General features: G+C 46.7%; 1 protein-coding gene across 12 annotated transcripts in view; it reads right to left on the bottom strand.

The window, feature by feature from the left end:
• The window catches only part of TIAM1 (TIAM Rac1 associated GEF 1), a 195199-nt gene that overhangs the window by 82923 nt on the left and 91947 nt on the right, over window positions 1-20329 (bottom strand). For 6 of the 12 annotated variants that reach the window (XR_008820079.1, XM_056327706.1, XM_056327700.1 and 3 more), the window contains one exon: window positions 1687-2666. Coding sequence is in view for 11 of the 12 variants with exons in the window: in XM_056327700.1 (XP_056183675.1) it covers window positions 1687-2666 (980 nt within the window). In the remaining variant the exon portion in view is untranslated. Of the gene's footprint in view, window positions 1-1686; window positions 2667-7939; window positions 8119-12924; window positions 13099-20329 lie in introns of all 12 variants that reach the window. The other 6 variants (XM_056327702.1, XM_056327704.1, XM_056327705.1 and 3 more) reach the window with 2 other exon arrangements.

Raw genomic sequence — 20329 nt, 5'->3', positions numbered from 1 at the left:
ACCAAAAGGTTCTTGCGTTCACACTGTAAAAATGCCTCTGAAAATAAAGAGCTGATTCTGAAGTACAAAGCTGCTGTTGTGGGACACTGCAGCATCTGTTTTAGCATGCCACTTTTATATTTAGAAGCAGCGTATCTCCACAGATCAAGCACAGCCGGCAAATCACTCAGCAACTCCTTCCCACCACCTCTCACAAGTCAGTGCCAGCCGACAGGGGGGCACACGCTCCTCTCACCCTCCACACCTCCGCAGCCCTGCACCTCCTCTGCGGCACGCTGCAACCTGCCTGACTCACGCTGCCCAGCCTGGTATCTCTAACGCTGGTGTCCTGCCAACAGCTCAGCTCAGCAGCAGGACATGAGCCCGACGGCCTCCGACCTTGATGCAACGTGCTGCTTTTTTCTTTTTCTGGGTCACACAGCGCAGTGGGTACACTCTGCATGGCATATGTAAGAAAACCCATGCGATAAAATCGGGGGAGCTGCTGAAGCACGCGAACTGGTGCACAGCTCTGACCATCGCACTGTTCTGTCCGTGTCCCCCGGCCATGTTTCTGAGCCAGCACCCACAGCTAGAAAACAGTGCAGTAAAAAGCACCACAGCTAGCCTCTTCCATTAGGCAACTGGACCACTGCTCTGAGAAGGTCCAGCAGGCCAGCCAAAGGAACTTAAAATGAGCACAACACGCCTGCAATGTGTGTGCAGCACGAGGCTCGTGAAGGTGTGTAGGATTTGTAGCTTCTTTTCCCTCCTCTCTAAGAATAATCTGCCACTTAAATGTAAGCAGAATTGCTGTTTGCAGCACAAGGCGGTGCTGTGTAACTCGATCTTGGCACCGCCAAGAAAAGCAGGGCAAAACATAATAAAGATGCAACAGCAGCCGTCAAAGCAAAGGTCACAGGACTGGTGTTTCAAGCGCAGGAGGGGCACCAGCTAGAAAAGCTCATCTTGGCTCTGTGCTGTCTATTAAAAGGATGAGGGGTGAAGGGTATGATGCCCTCCCTGGCTAGGAGAAGCAGCATCTTCCCCATACATCTTCACCCCCATGGTTTTCCAGTTTACGGCAGGTGAGCACCTCAGCTTGCAGGACCAGCAGTCTCCTGTGAGGGGACAGCACTGTTTCTGGGTGGCGTTTTGCACAGATGTGGACATCAGCTAATTAGAAGAGTGAAATTTCAGCCCAGTGAGTGTTCACAGCAGAGGGGAGGGGAAACACTCATTTCTTCTTTGCCTCCAGCAACGAAAGCAAGCCAAGGAGTGCTTGCATGGGTGCAAGCAGCGGAGGGTGACAGGGCAGGGAGGGCAGAGAGGGCAGACACAACCAATGTGTGCGAGCTCCCAAGTGGAGTGATTGGTTTTGGCAGCTCCCCTGGAAAAAAAAGCACTGTCAGCACGGCAAAACACGCAGGAAAATCTTTAGCTGGCAAAAGCAGTTTTATCTTTTCCAGAGGCAGTGAAGAATGGAATGGAAAAGGCCCAGAGCTGCAGATAAGGAAGGGAGCAGTGATGGGATCAAGCCAGCTCTGGAGACTGGTTAGTTCAGCTCTCTCCTGCATACAGCACTCTTCTTGGAAAGTGGGTGTTGAAGGAAAACAGAGCCTGGAAGAACCTGGAATATTTTTATCTACTGACACAGCTTAGCAAATGCCACATGCTTCCGTTTTACACAGAAGGAAAGTGCCTTACCTGAGTAGTTTTCGCCCTTCTGCCTTGCATGCTGTTACTATGGCTAATTTGTGGGTTGGTGGCCCCTTCGGAAAGGCAGTGGGATTTCCTACAGGGCAGCGTGTTGTAATTACTGTAGGAAGGTGCATCCTCAGTGGTAACTGATACCATCTTATGGCTGCCAATATCTGGGATGTCAGACACTAAATTCCGGCAGTACCCTCCAAAGGCATTTCGCGGGCCTCCATTGACAGTGGCATTCGTGGTTTTGGGGGAATACAAGTCGCTCATGGAGTTGGCACGCTGGCAGGCAACCAGCGGCTGGGGGCTACCACTGGCCTCCGTCCCCAGGGTGGCCTCAGCGTCCTTCTCCTCGGCCAAGCCCAGGATTTCCTCGTTGCTCGTTAAATGCTCCTGGCTGAGGTCGGAAAGTGAAAATTCCAGGCTGTCCTCACGCCAGATGTCGGCTGATTTCGAGCGCTTCTTCTTGAAGCTGGCCGTCTCCATGAAGTTTGTCCCATTGGCTGCGTATCGATGTGACCTGCCGTCACCCTCTGCCAGGAAGGGCGGCTCGTCCCCATAGAGCCGGCTCTCCTCGGAGTCAGGCATGCTCTGGACGGAGGCGGCGGTGAGAACAGTGCTGCTGTCCACACTGGGGGTGACGGAGGAGTCGGTGTGATAGGAAACGGGCCGCAGGCCCATGTCCACACGGTCCACCCAGATGGGGCTTCCAAAGTCCTCTAGGTTGGCCTCCTGGGCGAAGGGCTCCAGGCCATTCTCCGCCAAGGACTGGGGGATGCTGGGGGTGCTGCTGGAGCGGGTGCTCACTTCTGAGTTACGGTGGATGATTTTTCCAGAAGAAGCATGCCGTGTCCGGCGAGAGGCTTTATTGGAGAGGCGAAGCGAGCGGGAAGTGTGCTTGCGGCCCAGGCTGGTGTGCTTGTCTCCATAGAAGGCATGCTCCACACTCTGGCTCTCCGCGTTTCCCATGGTGTCACGGTCTGCAAGGGGAGAGAGTGGGGACTGTTAAAGGCAGCAATCAAACATGCAGGCAAGAAGACACATGGACTCCCCAGTGTACCCAAAAGGGCTTTTTTTTTTTCTTTTCTTAATGAACCTGTCCAGAAACCTACACCACAGCTTCCACCGGGTCTCACAGGACATGCTGTAACAGCAGCAACTAATCCCACAGAATTCATTAAGTGAGCCAATGACCATACCAGCAAACTTACAAATACAGCTCAGTTAAAGCAGTATGTAGGAAAAAGCCAGACAATAGCTGTGTAAACGAAGAGTGTAGAAGAGGGAAGGATTGCACCTCGATGCTTGGTGTGAATGAAGCCAGTTCACCACCGAAATGCACTGGCAGTCTGTGCGCTGCAGACGTCTGCTTGACTCTTAGCATTAGCTTCATAGTTCCAGCCAACACCACAAACTCAAAAAATCAGCAGCTATTGTTGATCTGCATGTAACAAGATGCCAAAAAGTAGATGGATATATACCTTTATCTGAGATTGCACTTTTTTTTTTTGCTAGGAACTGCGAGTTCAAGCACCAAATAGCAAAGTACAAATTCAACTGTTCGGCAGCAGGCTAATGACAGGTTTGATTTCTGGAACAAAAAAGCAGTGCAACATTAAGCAGGTACAGAGAGCCCCACGCAAGAAAGCTGTATTATGAAAAATCAATTAGCATGAGTGACTCAGACTATACAAAAATAACCTTTCCTTCCTACTCACTGTGAAGCAGATAGCTAGATCTAAGCGCTTTGATCTAGCAAAGGGAAAACCGAGCTGGAACGTGGGGACTGGGTTTCTGTCTCCATCTCCATACCTAGCCTCCTGCATTATTCAGCTGTGCGTGCCCCACCATGAAAAAGGTTTCCCATCCAGAAGGTGGGAGTGATGACCTGGATTCAGCCTTGGAAAACACTCTGAGATCTGTGATTTCACTCAACAAATGTCAGAAATATTTTATCAGTAGTATTGGTCAAAGAGCAAGAAGACAAAGGAGAAAAGTAAATGTTAAAGAACATGGTGATTCAAAAGTAAATAGGAGATCCTGAATTACACACAAGACAATTATATATAGATAAATAGTTCATAAATATTGAACAGAAATTCCAAGAAAAAACTTCCTTGTTCTGAGGTATTTCTATTAGTCTTGGCTGAAAAAAAAAGCTGCCCTGACAGTAAAATAATCTGGAGTTTTTAATTTCTTGGGGCAACTTCCTCTCATTTGACGGGATGCGCCAATGGGTATTGAGCCAGATGTTGGCAGAATTGATGTGACCATGTATTCTCCCTCGCTATCTAAACACACACTATCGCTCCTGTGCAGAACTGAATTAGCCCTACATAAATTACATAGAAAGCAAGGAACTGATTGTGCTAAACACAGGCACAGAGCTTCTGCTGTAGGCTGCCCTGGGCGCATAGGGTAGAACTGAACTTCTGCAGTGATACTTCCACCCACAATCAGAGGACTGCACTTGCTACTCTTCTACCCAGCTAAGTAGGTTGTGTCTGAGGCTAAAATTCTGTTCAGTGCTGGAGCAACAGGCACCTCCATAAATATCTGGACATTTCTGCATCTAAAATAAATATAATCGCATGTGAAGTAAACTATACCAGGAAATACCCTGCATCTACTGAAATCAACAGCAGAACTCCAATTGACTGTCATGAGACTTGGTTATCATGCATTGTTTAGAAACATAAATGCACAGAAGAGACGGAAGTTTTAATAAAATTTAAAAAAAGACAGCATTATAAATGCCTAGACAGGGTTTATTATTCCTTAAAAGCTACAGCTCTTTGATACAGACTGAACTGAAAAACAAATGTCAGCTACCTTTTGCATCTAAAACATTTTAAAACACAAAATGTGCACTTTGTCTTCCACACCACTGTGTAAAACCAGACCTCAACGCTGCTCATCTTGCAAAAGAAATCCTCTCAGGGTAATGCTTTTTGCTGCTTTGATTCTGAGTTTCTTGCTAACCACACCTGCATTCGACAGCATTTCCACATCTGCAAAGCCCATCAGAGCATGCAGCCATTCGTCCCCAGCCTCCAGTCATGCAGCCATCACTTCAGTACCTATCTAAGGAGAAAGAACAGTTTTAAAAGTCCTCTTGAAACCCTGAATGATGGAAGAGTTCTTTACCTTCAGGAAATGCTACTGAAGGGCAGAAACATCCCCAACACACCACAGAGCGAGGCACACTTGGTGATGAAAACGCTGGGCAGTGCAGCTACAGAAAGCATCCCCGTGCCACCACCTCGACGTAGGCTCCACGCACATCGGGCAAAAGTTCACTCAGCCAAAAAGTAACAGAAGCACAAACGACTTGGCAAGGAAAGGAGCCGCAGCTCAGGCTGCATCCCGTAAGGAAATAACGCTGCTGCGAACACTCTCAGGGAAGGAGGGAAGTCTTTTCTCAGAAATGTTTACTGAGTGATTTCACACAATGAGAAGTATCTGCTAGATACTGGCAAGAAGTGTCAGACTTCAAAGTAAAGATCTGTCCCTTTTTAATTCCATGGATTGGCTCTTTAGGTGAGGACACATTTGCAAATCCAGCAGACGACTATCTATCCTGCATTAGCCCATACCTCACTCCTGCACCCAGCAAGAGGCCTCACCCTAATTCCACTGATTTCCCCAGCAACAGGTTGCAGCCCGGGTGGGTGCAAGAGGGCTGCAAGCAGACAAGGTGCAGCTAATCCAGCCAGAGCAACGCGAGACAGTGACATCCCCGTGGTCCGCCACCATCCCCAGGCAGAGGCCATCTCCCCTGGGAGATGCAGGACACAACGGGCTGAGCCCGCCTCAGGTGGAGACAGTCAACCCCACTGGGTCAAGCTGAGGGTGACCATTTGTGGGGTGCCCGAGACCCCCATCCCACCTTCTCACCCCCATTTTCGCCTCCCTTCTGCTTTCCTGGCTCAGCGTTTCCACCAGTTACTCTGAACCAATTCAGGTGCTCATGCAGCTGAGTCCACTAAAGCAGCAGAAAAAAAATCCAGAAACAAACAAAAAGACTTTATTAATTAGTTTATTTTTGCTGAGACAGTGAGTTGAACTCGCACGTGCCAAAGGCAGCACAAGGGTGCCCATCTGGGGACACAGCAGGGCGAGGACAGGGCAGCATGGCTGGAGGGCAATGTGGGAGCCAGGGAAGAGGGGACAGTGAGTGGCACCTCCCTCGTTTTGGGGCAGCAGTGAGCTGTTAGGTCAGCTCAGGCAGACGTGGAAGGGCAGCCCTGAAGCATGTGAATTCGCACTGAAGCAGATGCCGGCATCCTCAGCTAGCAGGAGCGGGCACTGGGCAGGGAAGGGGAGCCCCAACCAGGGGCAGCAGCAGACACCCTGGGGCAGAAAGGTCTTACACAGCTCCAGCTAGGACTGCCAGATGCTGCTTGTCTATGGCTTAACTGAATTTAGCGCACACAATGAAAAAAATCTGTATCAAATTAAGAAAATGAGTAATGTTAATGGAAGTTGCACGCAAATGCTGTTAGAACAAAGGCTCCCCTTGTTAGCTCACCCACTGAATCCAAAGGTGACCATTAAAGACCTATCAAGGTACCACCAGGATACAACATAAATCAAGTGTGACACATCTTGATGCTTTAAACAGGTCTGTTGCACTCGACCAAGGATTGCGATGTGTCAAAATCTGTTCTGAATTATTCTCCGAAGCTAACAGAGATTAGCACACACAGACCGTGCACTGCAAGCAGAACTAGTTGGACATTTTTCAGCAGAAAATGTTGATTCATCAAAACCCAAACTTTTCGTGGGAATAGACTGCTTTTGATGAAAGGCTCCTCCGCTCCGAGACAGAGAGATTTGAAAGCTGAAGCAGGGAGACAGGCATGTCTCCTGGAAAAGGTACCAGCTCAGTGACTCAGTTGCTTGCTGAAGACGCGGAAGATCAAGATTCGTATCTGCAGCCCAAGTCAGGCAAATGAGGGGTGGCACCTTGTTCCTCCACATCCTCAAGAGGCAGCCTGACCATCGAGTTACCAGCTGCTCTGGGAAAGGGCTCTCTCTCCCAGATCTGCTCCTTCCTGGTTCAGAGCAGGGAAAATGTGGAAAATTGTGGAAGTCTTCAAGGGTCCAGGGAAGTCACCTTTTAGCCAGCTTGCACAGCAAGAGACAGTACAGGGGTTTGAGTTGTTTGTTTGTTTGTTTGTTTTTTAAAACCAAAACTTAAGTTTGAAATCAACATTAGGATATCCACAGGGAGAACACGAACTGCAGGAAAACTTTGGAAAAAAGTGTTCCCTACATCAGCTACCCTAGACAAGCAGACTGACCTCTAGCTGAACTGCTGAGTTTTTGCTGGATGAGTCTTATATGAAATGGTTACACACAAAGATGATCACATTCTAGATGACCGCTGATGACAGCCCCCTCAAAAGAATATAATTTTCTCTGCAAAGTCATTTTATTTTCTCTTCCTGTACCCCAATATTAAACATTCCTTAAAATAATTACAAACCCAAAATAATCATTTCCATTAAACCTAAGGTACTAACTCTCAAACTTGCAAAAAGTGGGCCCTTAGATTCCATAAGAAAATCTGAAATGTATTAATTTTCTAACCAAATTTGAAGCACCTCACAAGACAACAGATTGCAAATTTAAAATTAGATTCCAGTGGGAGGTCCTGGTGACAAATCTGTATTTTTCTCCTGGAGTGGAGCTTGAAGGCTGTGAGAACCAGAACAATGACTAAATCCACAGCAAGCAATGAGCCTACAGAAATAAACTTCTGCTAAAATCTGCCAGCCAACAACAAAGACTTTTACTGAACTCACAAGAACCACATAGAAAAATGTACAAGACTAATAACCAAGTGTGAACATACACATTTTATTGTAATTAAAATGTGCTTTTTCAAAAGGGCAAGAGAGAGGCTGAAATTCCACAGTAAGCCTTTGAGTTTCTTCGGAAACTCCAGCAGCATATTTAATTGTTTTCAAATCAGAACCTTTTAAGCAGCCATTTCTTTTCTGTAAGCTGCTCTCGCATATGTTAAATCATGGGATGGGCTCCAAAAAGGCCCTGCAGGCTATTCAAGTAAGGAGGAGAGAGGGAGGATGGGATGTCATCAGGAGCTGCTTGATGGCCATTCAAATGCCTTTGTATTGCTAAACGGGTGTAACCATAAACCACACGCAGCTATCCATTTTTTCCCCTCCCGCGAACCATTATACAACACAGCAAAGTCCTAAAGAAAAATATATGGACACACATGTACCTTCTGAGGCAGTACTAGTATCCAGCGCAACCTTCCCCAAGAGAGCTGTGGCATTTAGAGGTATAGAATTGCAAATGATACCAAAATGAACAGTTACTGGGACTGCAGAAGCTGTCAGCACCTGCCACTCAGCGACTCCATTACTCTCGCGTCAGAGTCTATGACTATATGCCAAAAACCTGGGGAGAAAGAGGGGAGAGAAAAAAAATCAGACAAAGGGTTAGCAGGAACGGCTATACAGGAGGACGTTCTTCTGCCAGGTCCTGTTATCACTTACCTAAGAAACGCTGTGCAATACAGCATGTGAATGCTGTGCTCAAGTTTGAATGATGAAATCTGATGATGACAGAATAAATGAAAAACCCAGTCAAGCACCACCAGCCCAAACTACAGAACACGGAGAGTTCCTCTTCCCACCACCTTGTACAATAAAAATCCCCAGAGACATCAACATGCCCCTGCTGAGGTCAGTCTGTCTCAGGCAGGGCTAGAAAACCTCAGGTCCAAAACCACACCTGCGTCTGGAGATGACTATCAAGAAAGGCACCTTCCAATAAACCAGGGTTTAACTCCTGGCAGCAAGAGGGGACCCAACTGCCCAGGGAACAGGCCCAGAACTGGAAGATCTCAGAGAAGATTTCTCTGCACAGACTGTCTAATTTACAAAAAGGGCGGTTGTACAAGCAGGGATTTCATTAACATTTTTCAAGGGCGAATCAGACATGCAGGGCAGAGCATTTACATGCATTTTTGCACATGGTGAAAGGATCATCGGGTTAATTGCATTCATTTAGGCATGGATACAGAAGACCAGTCTGCACTTATTTAGACCTAAGACAAGTCATAAGAATAGCCCTCAAGTTACGCACATGCATGCACTCGTGTGGGTACCAAATCCCAGCCCTTTCTTGGCCTGACACCGCTGGCAAGCTCCCTTGCGAGTACACCAGCTCAAGGTCCAGTCCTGTGAGATACCAATAACACAGGCTCACCTGAGAGCTGGGTATGCTGGCCAAGCCAGCTCTCAAGCCACCAACTTCCCCTTCTCCCTGCCAAACACTGGCAGTGAAACATCAGCTCAACACAGCACGCAGAGCTCTGAGTTATAAACTTTTCCAAAAGTCTCAAGGAACAAAAACCTTGGGAGAGATTATAGATGCCCTTCTTGTTATTAGAGCTGCTTGGTGGGGAAATTGTGATCCTCACTCTTGGCTGGATTCTCAAAAGAGATGAGAGTCACCGTCTCCTTTCGAAATTAAAAACATTCTCATTTTCTTTCTCCTCCTTCATGTTCCCCTCTCCAGTCCCCACCTCCCTCTCTTCCCCCAAGCTGTTGGTTGAGATCTGAAAAACAGTTCATGAATTGCTCAGGAGCTGGCAGAAATTAATAAAATGAAGCTCATTTATATTGAAATGGACTCATTACCATACCAGCTGCCAATAATTTGCAAGATGGGAATCCTGCTGACAAACAAGGTCCTACAGGCAAGAGGCTTCCCACCTGCATCCCACCACACGACAAGCAACCCTGCGATGTGCTTTCCTCACCTCCAAATCTTTTTTCAGATCTGCCTGCTGCTGCCCCAGAAAACTTGTCCAAAGGAGAAAAAAACAGATCAGGCCAAGCGTTTTACCAAATTTTCCATCCCAAAGCAGCTTTTGAGGAGTTTGTAAGTCAGAAAAATCTGCTCCCAGCTGAAATGAACTCTGGTCACTTCTGTGAGAAACAATCTATGCCACCCGCTCCACACACTGCCTGTGCTCCTCCAACAAAAAACATACTCTTCTTGCATTCATTTTTTCAAAAGGTGGGAAGATCTAGAGTGGATGTTTACAGCTGTATACTGCATTATCCATATCCTCACCACATTCCCATACATTTGAAGAGCTGGCAATATCCTTTGCCACGAACAGATGAGACTATGCACGCACAGCTCCTCCAGAAGAGAAGGATTTATCATTACTGACGGATTCTTTCCTGAAAAGCTCTATTCCTATTAACTTTTACAACTTGTAGAGTCTTTTCCAAATGAAATCAAGTCATAGTTTTCAAGAAGAATATAAGTTTTTCATATTTCTCTTTGTCTGCCATTCATACACACTGGAACGGTCCTCGCCCCCAAGCTGCCTGGTTCATCCCAGCAGCCCAGGCTCTGCTGTAGCAGAAGTTCTGGAGGTCTGCAGTGCTGAAGCAGCCTCAGACAAGGGTTTCCCTCCAAAAAGGTCTTGCAAGAAGGGATGTCCGTGTTTCTCCATCAGGAGGAAAGGCAGAAGCAAACACGAGCACAGCTCGATGGTTTGCTTCCCAGCACAGAGCCCTTCCCCGAGCAGGATGGGTTTGCTCCTGTGGGCGCTTGCTCTGTCAGCAGAGCCTGGCCAGGAGGGAACCTGACCGCACATTCAGACCACCGGTAACTCACCAGTAACTGCTCTCGGGGTAGATGGACAGTTACAAACATTCACACGTGGAACAGTTCATGTCATTAAAAAAGAAACATCAAATGAGGATTTTCGAACTTCTACACTCAAGACAAAATATTCACTCCTAGAGCTGACTCCTGCAAACATGTGTGCATACACACATACATATATATCTGTGATGCATGTATGCATGCATGTATGCCAATGTCTACATATGTCAATGCAACTCCTCTTGTTCTTTGAAAGTCTGGAAGTAGCACAGCTGTATTTATTTCATAGCCACAAAAGAGCGCCTAGAAAAATCAGGCCAAGGAGTTCCCACAGGGCTAATCACACAGCAACTTAAGTCAATCCAAACTGAGGAAGCTCGCAGCAAACCACCACAAATGGATTAAATGAATGCATAGTATGGAAGAAAAATATATTAAAGGAGCACCTTGTTATTCACATCTGCTACCTGTGATTCTAGGTACAGCAAAGAGAGGTTTGACTTTCACAAGCTGGGAGTAGTTTGCAATGCCAAGAGATTAGGAAAGAAAAACAGCACACCTGTTCTCTTTTTGCTTGCTGTCACCTGACATGAACATTAATGAACAAAAAAATACAGAAACTGTCGTTTTCTTAAAACCTCCTTTTCAAAGCAGAACCCTTCCTTTCCAGCAAGGAAAAATTAGTATGCAAGTATATCCCCTTGTCCAGGGAACATGAAAAGTTGGATAGAAGGATGACAGCTCTATTTTAATTCTATTTTTACTTTTTGATATTAGGATGCATCATTTTTGTCAGATTCCAAATGCAACTGCAGATGCGAGATCAGTTGGTCATTCAGTAAATCCTCATTTTGAGAAGGCTTGGAGAAGCTCTCGGTAATTCTACCATAAACCATCAGGATGTATACACATAGACAGAAAGCAGCAGTCATTTCGTACAGAAACTATTTAATATTAATCAGTGGCTCTGGGCTGTATTCCCCACCCACAGTCCCAGTTCCATGCCATTGTAACTCCAGTGTTCGATCCTGTCTCCTGAGATGGAGAATCAGGCCCTTTATTTGTAACTGGAGGCCACATTTTGTTAGCCTGTATTACCTCTAGTTAACATGAATTGCTGCCGAAATCAATCTATCAAATCATCCACCCCGAGAAGAAGGTAAATGCTCTAGTATGCTCCAGGGTCCTGGTGTGCTGACAACTCTGGCTCTTCCCGTCCCATGCCCCTGGGGCACCCTCCACAAAATGAAACACTGCAACCCACAGGAGATGGGTGGGTGGGTGGGTGGCTGGAAGGAAGGAAGGAAGGGAGGGAGGGAGGGAGGCTGCTCTGTACCTAGATCTCTGTCTGAGATGGCTTTCTGTGACAGGGCTGGATACAAACAAGGTTGTAGGGACCATCCAGACATCAGCAAGAATTGGTCAGCAAAGCTGCAACTGCAAAACCTCTTTGCAGCTGTCCCACTAACACGCAACCTCTGTGTCTGTCACGGTTAGGAGAACAATGCTGGGTGAGCGTTCCAGATGAAGAGGAGGGGAAAGAAAAACAAACCCACGTTCTCTTTGTGGAGAACTCATAAAGGAAAGATGTGGGAAGCCTTGTTCCTCCAGCTGTAGCACCACACCTATGAGAATTTCTAAGGGAGGAAAGAAAAGGCAAAAAGAGAGGGAGGGAGGAAGGTCCACCAGACCTAAAACTTCCATATACCTGACAGTCAGCCATCCCCAAATCCCAGCTAAAGACAACAAAACCAGAAGCACGGCACTGACAAAGCACCATGGAGCCTTGGTAATAAATTAATGGAAGATAAGAGCAGGTAGCCCAAGGGAAAGCCCCTCTTCAGGGTCTCTATATTTATACAAGGGGATGTGAATAATTGACACGGCTGTGGGTTTGTTTGGTTTTTAATCATTTTTACAAGTATCTGAATGTGTTTTTAAGTCATTCTCCTTCCCCTCCCTTTTATTTTTAATGGTGGGAAAATCCCCTTTTCTTCCCTAGGGGAAATCTGCAAGGTTTTACTCGTTTACAGAAAAGGGCAAAGCAGGGGAAGGATTCTAATTTCAGATCATCAGACACAAGTAAATCTATGGGAAGCCACAAGGGCAACTCCCTGGAGCCTGTGGGGCAGATGAACAGCAGCTTGCGCACTGCGTCCTGGGAGCAGAGGGGTTTTATAACCTGCTCCGGGGAGCTGCAGCCAGCACTAAGTCACGAGGGAGCTGCAGGGAAGAAGGAGCCCACTTGGCCTTCATGAAGGACGAGAATGAGAAAGGTAGCTACAAGGACTGCATGTGCATTTATGTGTTACTTAAAAAAGTAAAAAGAATGCCCAAAATGCAGCTGAAATAAAAATAAGGTGCGGTTTGTTTGTTTACCTTTAGGTTATACATTATTGTTATTACACTTTGCTTGAAAAGAACTTCACGGTTGTGCCAAATGAGCAGAAAACTGCTGATACACAATGAGGATGGGACGTGCCAAATGCTTTAAAAAACCCCTTTATTTAGAATTAACAAGAAACTGTTCAGACCAGGAGACAGAGCCCCAGACTGATCCATCAGAGCTCTCACCGTGCAGCTGAGGATGGGCAGCTGGAGGAGGGAGGAGGGAGAAGCGGAGTGGGACATGGCAGACTGTTCATGCACAGAAGAATCACCTTGTGCCACAGTCTCGGCGATAAAAATTGAAACTCTTGGCTTGAGTGACCAGGCAGATGCTGAGGCAGGATGTGAAGGATTAAAATGCTGTGGAAAAAAATTAAGGCCAATAATTCGGGGAGGGGGAATTGGAGAGGAAGCATTTAGTGTATATCCTCACTTAAGCACAGAGCTGAATAACCTGATTTTCAAGCAGTGCTGAAGACCTCACACAGATCATTAAGATAGTGCCTGAGATATGAAGACAAGTATCTAATTTTAGATACCCCAACTTAAGTACCGGGGAGGGATTCCAGAGGTCTACAGAAAAACAGGTGGCAAATCAAAACTGGGCAAACGCACGATCAGAGCAGCTTTCACATTTTCGTTGCACTCACTCTGACAGAGAATGAGGTACAAAACCGTTTTAAAGTATGCTTTATAATTAGTAGAAAGGACGTAAAAGTAACAACTTCCTTCATGAGGCCACAAGGGAAGCATAATAAGGAAAAGTACTGAAACAGAGGATGTCCTTTTAAGTTTATAGCATGCCTTGCAGATGTTTTGGTACCAGTTTCTCTCCCCATGAGCTCCTACCTTTAAATCAGTACCTCACAGGATTCAGCCCTCACTGAAATTGTTTGCCAGGGCTAGTGTGCCGGGCTAGGGGGGAGACGCGCCAGCAGCAGGGCTCGATTCCTGCCCGGCAGCCTGCCTCATGTGCACCCCGGGCAAGCCAGAGATACTTCCCACAGCTCCTTTTCCTCTGTGAAGTGTGAATACAGCGCTCTCATCAGCTGCAGAAAGACCCAAGATGGCCATATCCCCGATTTAAAAGGGCACTGGGTGACTCCAAGGAGGGATGCCATGTTTAACCAGCAGAAAGCACACGTTAAACATCCCATTCTTCCTGAAAATAAGAGAGCTTATTGCCTGGTGTGTCAGCAACACCACAGTCTGGTTGCTCTGGCGGGACAGGGCCAGGCAGAGATGTTAGTGGGACAGGGCGAGGTGCAGATGCTTGGGACAGCAGTTCACCCAGGCCAAAAAATAGGACTGCCAGCCTCAGCCTGCACTGAGTGCTCCCACTGGTGCTGCCGGAGGGGATGGGAGAAACAAAAAGGAGCCCCAGGTGAAGAGGCAGCCCTGCTTCACAAAACCCAACACTGGGAATTACAACTGCTGTTTATTCAGAGCCTGGGAGGAGAGGAGAGGAAAGCGAGCATATGACCAAATGGCTGCTGTTTTCACCTAGTGTGATGGCATCAACCGCAACAGAGCAGGTTTCTCAGCCTAGCATTACCATAGTATAAGACCTTGCTGTTCCTCCAGCAGAAAAAAAAGAAAACATCCATGCAAAACTCGGCTGGTCTGCACCAGCTTGGCACTGTCGAAGTTAAATTAAGCATTCAGATTTTATCTTGCACGTCCTGACAGAACCTGATCACTCAAACGCTGTCGCAGAGATGTATCCACATTGCAGTTAGGTTTATCTGGGTCTACCGGTTTTAGTCACAACTCGCACATCACATCTCCTGACACAGCTCCTGCTGATAGCTCTTCCCCACGGCAGGAACACACAACACCAAAGGCCGCAGTCTGGGTGTTGCTTCTTTAATTAAGAGGGGGCAAAACCCATGAGGGATGGTAATCCTGGGGGAAGACACCCTCAGGGCTCAGGGGGTGAGCCCCCCACCCCCGGAACAGGCCAGGGAGCAAAGAGCCCTGCCATGGAGTGGGGAAGACAACCAATCGGCAAATGTTTTTGAGAGGAAAAGCCAAAACTACCAGAAATCAGGCTAAGGAGGCTTTGTGATGGAAAGCTGAAGCCTGTCACTGAACCAAGCCCTGAATGTGGCCTCAAAATAAAATGAATGTTATGCCTTCATTTTCAGTAAGGGCATGGGGGAGCAAGGCACGTAAATCACCACATCTGAGGTATCTGAGGAGCAAAAATCAAAGCGTTCAAAATGTGACAGTCAGCAGGAGTTTTGAATCTGCATCCCAAAGCTATGAGAAAAGCGGTGCAAGCAACCACAGGGATATAGACAAGAATTTTTAGATTAAAACCCGTGGATCAGGATCCTGCCCGAGACTGGAGAACAAGTGATCCCAGCAATGACATATCCATCTGTCTGGCCTCAATGGCATGCAAGGCTGGAGAGCACATCTGAGAGACAGAACAGGGAATGACATGGGAAGGAACGGGAAACCGAATAAAATGCAGTATGGGTTGTGGCATGTTACTCTGCTTTCTCCAGCAAAATGACCTATTTTCCAGGGGAGGAAAGGGCAGAAGATACCTTTCCAGGAAACTACTAGTTAAGATGAAGATGACAAAAACTGGCATAGGAATTATGATATGCATAAGAAACTTTGCAAAGAGGCTGTGCTGAAAGCAGAATTATCTGGCTAAAGGTACCAGGTTTTTTAATGTTTTCAATGATGACACACAAAGTAAAAAATGTACCAGTGACTTGTGCTGATGACACAAAGCTAGAAAAAGTCACAGTACAGAAAAACCTTTTGTCTTGTATTGATCCCAGAGGACAATAAACTCCCGATGTGATAAAAATGATGAAAAAGCAAATGTAATCAAAAGATGCACCAAGCAAGACTTGCCCAGGAGAAACAGGAGTCAGTGTTGCCACAGAAGACATTGACCTCATCTGGAATAACATGTGCAATCCTCGTCATCCACGGCAAAGGTTAATACAGGCCAGACTACCTTCAAGAAAAGCAAGGCAGACACAATGAAGCATTGAGCTTCACTCTGAGAGGTGAAAACAACAGGATTGTCTCATGTGGCAAAACAAGAGGCTACAAAAGGATGTGATTTATGTTCACAGGCAGAAAAGGGTAGGTTAAAAAAATCATAAATTCAAATAGTTGTATTCATAGTAATTTCATCCTAACAAAACAAGCAAGGCAAGGTTAAAATAGCCTATGCCTTCCTCCCGCTCCCTCTCCCCTTCACAAATGGCCTCAAGTCAGGCAGCAGTCCCTGGTACTCGGCTCAAGCAGAGACCTGCCTAAAAGCAGCCAGCCCCCAGCATGTGCATGGAATCTCCCATGACAAGAGATGCACAGCAGGCAGGTCCCCAGCTGGCGCTGGCCCCGGGAGTTGAAGGAACAAGCCAGGGCAGTCTCTCTCTCAGACAAGTGTCAATGGACAAGGACTGAAGACTACCCAAGTTTTGCACAATTAATTCTCTTAGACAGCTTGAACTTTGCCTGTGGAATAACAAAACTGCAGTCAAATGGGAACCAAGCACGTAGCAAAGAGGCAGCTCTGTGCACCAAGCGACCCCAGTGGATCCAGCTGACTTGTTCAGATGATTACTGCCCTGGATTTCATGAACTGACCAACTTTAGTGGGATCCAGGGAGCACAGTTGCATCAAGGGAGAGAGCTCGTCCTTTCAAAAGATGTGAAACTCAAGCTGTTCCTGAGCAATATGAAAAAAGTAACATATTGATGCTTTGGACTGATCTTCTATAGTTTGGCAGCCACAGTAGTTGGCTCCAGTTCTCTGGCTTTGCAAACTATGGTCAATAAAGGTAAAATGTTGTTGCTGGCACACATAAGCTACCTGCAATTAGTGCAAAGCCAGCACTGCCAGATGACCAGCTGTGGGTCTTGTACCTTCGAGCTCCTGACATCCTACAGAGCAGAATGCCAAAAAGAGCTTCAGTTCTTCTTCAGAAAACCATTCAACAAGTGTCACCAGAGAAGGCGCAAGGAGAGGTCTTCCAAATCCTAGGTGAGAATTTTCCACCACCAGGCTCTCATTTTCTCTTAGTGCCTCAATATTTAAAGATGATACAAAAAGCATAAGCAACTAGTTACAAGACAAACTGAGGACACCTGTTCCAAGAACATCCAATAATATAGTAACTCAAGAAAGCCTCCTGTGAAGGTGCGTCCCACAGGAGAGGTGAAAAATGGAGATTTTGGGCTCATCAGACAGAGGACTTCCATCTGTATCTCCCTGGTTTTGGAGGAGTGACATCCTCTTGGGTATAGATAGGATGGAAAGCAGCACACGGCTGCATGCACATGTGCAGCGGTGAGGGTGGGGAAGCCACTCTTTTTCTACTTCAGTAGTCTGTCTCACAATTAAGTTTTCAGTTAAGAATGCTGAGTGAATTTAAGTCAAATCTGTAGTTGTAGCGATCACTCAGAGCCTCGGATCCTGCCACGTGTCTGCCTAATCCTGCCTGGGAGCTCCAACGATGCAGTATCACTTGACTATGGCCCTCCACTGCTTATAACTGGCTCCAGAGTTTCTTAGCTGTCCCAAACTCACAAACCACATTTCAGTGAATAAGCCATTCACCAGAAAAGAAAAATTGATTGCCTAGCCTGGAGTGAAACATTACTGGAAAGTCACCCAGCAGAGCAACTTATTAGAGCCAGCTCTACAGATGCCGCCCAAGTGAAGCACAACCAGAGCGTTGCTGGAAAACTGCTTACTGTCAGCTCTGGTTCAATGCCTTTTTTATAAAAGAAGGTCACTAATAAAATGTTCTACCTTAATATTTATAAGACATGGTTTTTCTTACCTGTAGCAGTTACTGTGGGGTATAGTCACATAAATGAAATATAATACGGTGCTAAAGCATGAAGTGGGATTTTTTAGGAATTTTAAAGCATGCATTAGAAATGCAAACCTCTCACAAAACAATAGCTGTACCTCTTCAAAAATGCCAGGCTGGTGAAATATCAGCCACACCACCAAATGAAGACACAGTAAATCTACACAGCACTTGATATTTTCAGCAGTTGTAAGTGTCATTCCATCATTTCAATGCTTCACGCTGCTACGTGGCCCAAAATAGTCCTAAAAGAAAATAACCAGTTTCCTCTTTAAATTTAAAGAGTGGTAGATGATTTTAGTAGCTGAGAAAGCTACTGATATTTTCTGTGGCATCATTCCCAGCTCAAATGAAAATAAAAATTGCAGTAAACGTACACACGGTGTATTTGCAGACACACTGACCATATTCACCTATGCCCACACTGCAAGTGAATTATGCAGCCCACCTGAGCTCACAACAGTTCCTGAATTCACATGAACGGCACCTGTCGGACAAACGGAGTGATCTCCAAGCTGCAGGAAAGGACCACACGTGCCCAGTAATTTCCCAGCACCATTTTTGTCTGTATGCACACAGCCCCCACTGTGTTACCAGACAAAAGTAATTTTTACTCAAATGAATGTTAAAAATAGCATCAGGGAGCCTGAATTTCAGTCCTCTTGAAATCCATGTTTCCTCTGTCCTGTGCCAAAGCCACCAGGAGAGGTGACTCTCCCGTGCCTTCTACTCCACCAGCAGCTGCAGCCTCACTGTACCTCTACGCTGATCCTACAGACCTCGGGTAGAAGGAGTAACTTCTTTTTTGTAGCGAGTGGATATACGTCCAAGACAAAGAGAAGACTACTGCCATTTTAAAGGGGAATTTTAAAGGGAAGCCCTTTAAAGAGGGGCCACAAGAGAGAAGCAAAGGTCATCTTTACAACTGAGCTAACCAAAGACTCCCTGGTTTTGCAGTGCTGCACCAGCCTTTGCACCTCTTTTTGCAAGACAGCATTCTTTGTGCTGGTTCAGAGGTCCTTACCGCTGAAGTTTTCAGACCGCTAGTACAGAGTCTGCCCTACAGATGCTCTGGTGACCTCTGGGTGTTTTGTCATTACAGACAGTCTTCCCTTCATAAACCATCACCTTATCACTCAGCACTGATGGGCTGCACATCTCTTAAGGACACGCAAGAGTGAAATCAAAATATCTCAAATGCAATTCCCTCCTCCATTTATTTACTTGGTTTTTTCCCACCACTTTTCAGAGTCAACATATGTACATGAAAAGAGGAGGAGGGGGGAAAAAAAGCCAATATTTTGCACTTTTATCATTTACAGTTTTCAACCAACTCCTACAAAGTCTCTCTCAAAAAGTTATCTTCTGTACATTAAAGGAGGGAAGACAGCTCTGTGCGGTGCAGGAATCTAAGCAGTCTCAAAATTGAGGCCAGATCTACATTAAAAATATTTGCCACCACAGCTATGTCAGTCACAAATTTGATGGAGCATGGCCTCTGGTTATGCCTGCAGAGGCCACTGCAATACAGTTATAGGAGCAAAACTGTGACATGACTTATAGTAAGACTTTTTTTTCCCCAAAAAAAAGAAAAACAAGCTTAGAGTAAGCTCTTCCAGCAAAAGCACTGTTTTGCTGGCGTAAGCGCCAGCCGCATGAAGAAGGCTTTGTACCACTGCAAGGAGGCTGCGCTGGTGCACCACACTGGTGATGTGCTGTTAAAAGGTCTCTGGCTTCGCTGCACCCCGCTTCTGTGCCGGCCCTCAGCAGCGCGATGCTTTCCTTCATTCCTCTGCCAGCCAGCCCGGCTGCTCTCAGCTCCCTAAGAAGGTAAAGTCACTCTTTTCTCCGTCGGTCCCTGTTGCGCAAAACCTGGGCTGCTCCAAGCAGCCTCAGGTCGTTGCAACACTCGGCAACACAAATGCTCTCCTTTTTGCGATACCACAGCCGATTGCTTCTTGTCTGCGAGGCTGCCAGCTTCTGGCTACGCCAAGGGTGGGCAGAAACGTCAGGTCTGGTAGGGGAAGAAAAAGTGTCTCCCTCCACAGTGCTGACACCATCCTTTTCTTCAAAAGGAAGCTGTTGAGCTTATGCATACCGGTCTCACTCAGAACAAGCTGCCACACGAGTGATCCAGCAAGCCTCCCGCCTGCAGAAATAACAGCTCTCTTAAACACTTTGCCCAAAAGCCTTAGTGAAATCAGTGGCAAATTAATTCAATGGGCTTTGGATCAGGCCCCCAAAGAAGTAATCAGGTTTGAAGTGTCGCACGCAAACCCAAAAAGTTCAGCCCTGCTTCTGCCATTTCTGAATTGCAATAGGAAATTCTTCTTTGCCTCATGCACATAACTTTCACACCAAAAAAAGAAAAGGTAAAAGGGAGCAAAGAACAGAGAAACCAGATGCTATTTCTCTGACTTTTCTAAAAAACATTTCCTCAGTGGTCATTTTTGGCACCCTTTTCTGGCCCACAGTCCCCCCACCAGCTGGGCTGTGTGTGAGCTTCTAAAGCCAGCACCACTCGCCCTTCTCTCGGGGGTTGTCCCACGAGGGTTTGGCTGTGGGGAAGGCTCCTTCTCCTCCTCCTTTCTCCTCCTCCTCCTCCCCTTCTCCTTGCTCTGCCCCAGGAGACCTGACAGCCTTAGTGAGGAGGAGGAGGAGGATGAAGCAAAGGCAGCAGCGCCTGCTCCCCTCCCCGGCTGCCAGTTCCCAGCATCGCCCCAGGTAGCAGTCCCAAGGCA

The sequence above is a fragment of the Falco biarmicus genome, chromosome 2 (genome assembly GCF_023638135.1).
Source record: "Falco biarmicus isolate bFalBia1 chromosome 2, bFalBia1.pri, whole genome shotgun sequence".
Taxonomy (NCBI): domain Eukaryota; kingdom Metazoa; phylum Chordata; class Aves; order Falconiformes; family Falconidae; genus Falco; species Falco biarmicus.
The sequence above is the reverse complement of the archived record's forward strand: the minus strand, read 5'-3'. Positions and strand labels throughout refer to the sequence as shown.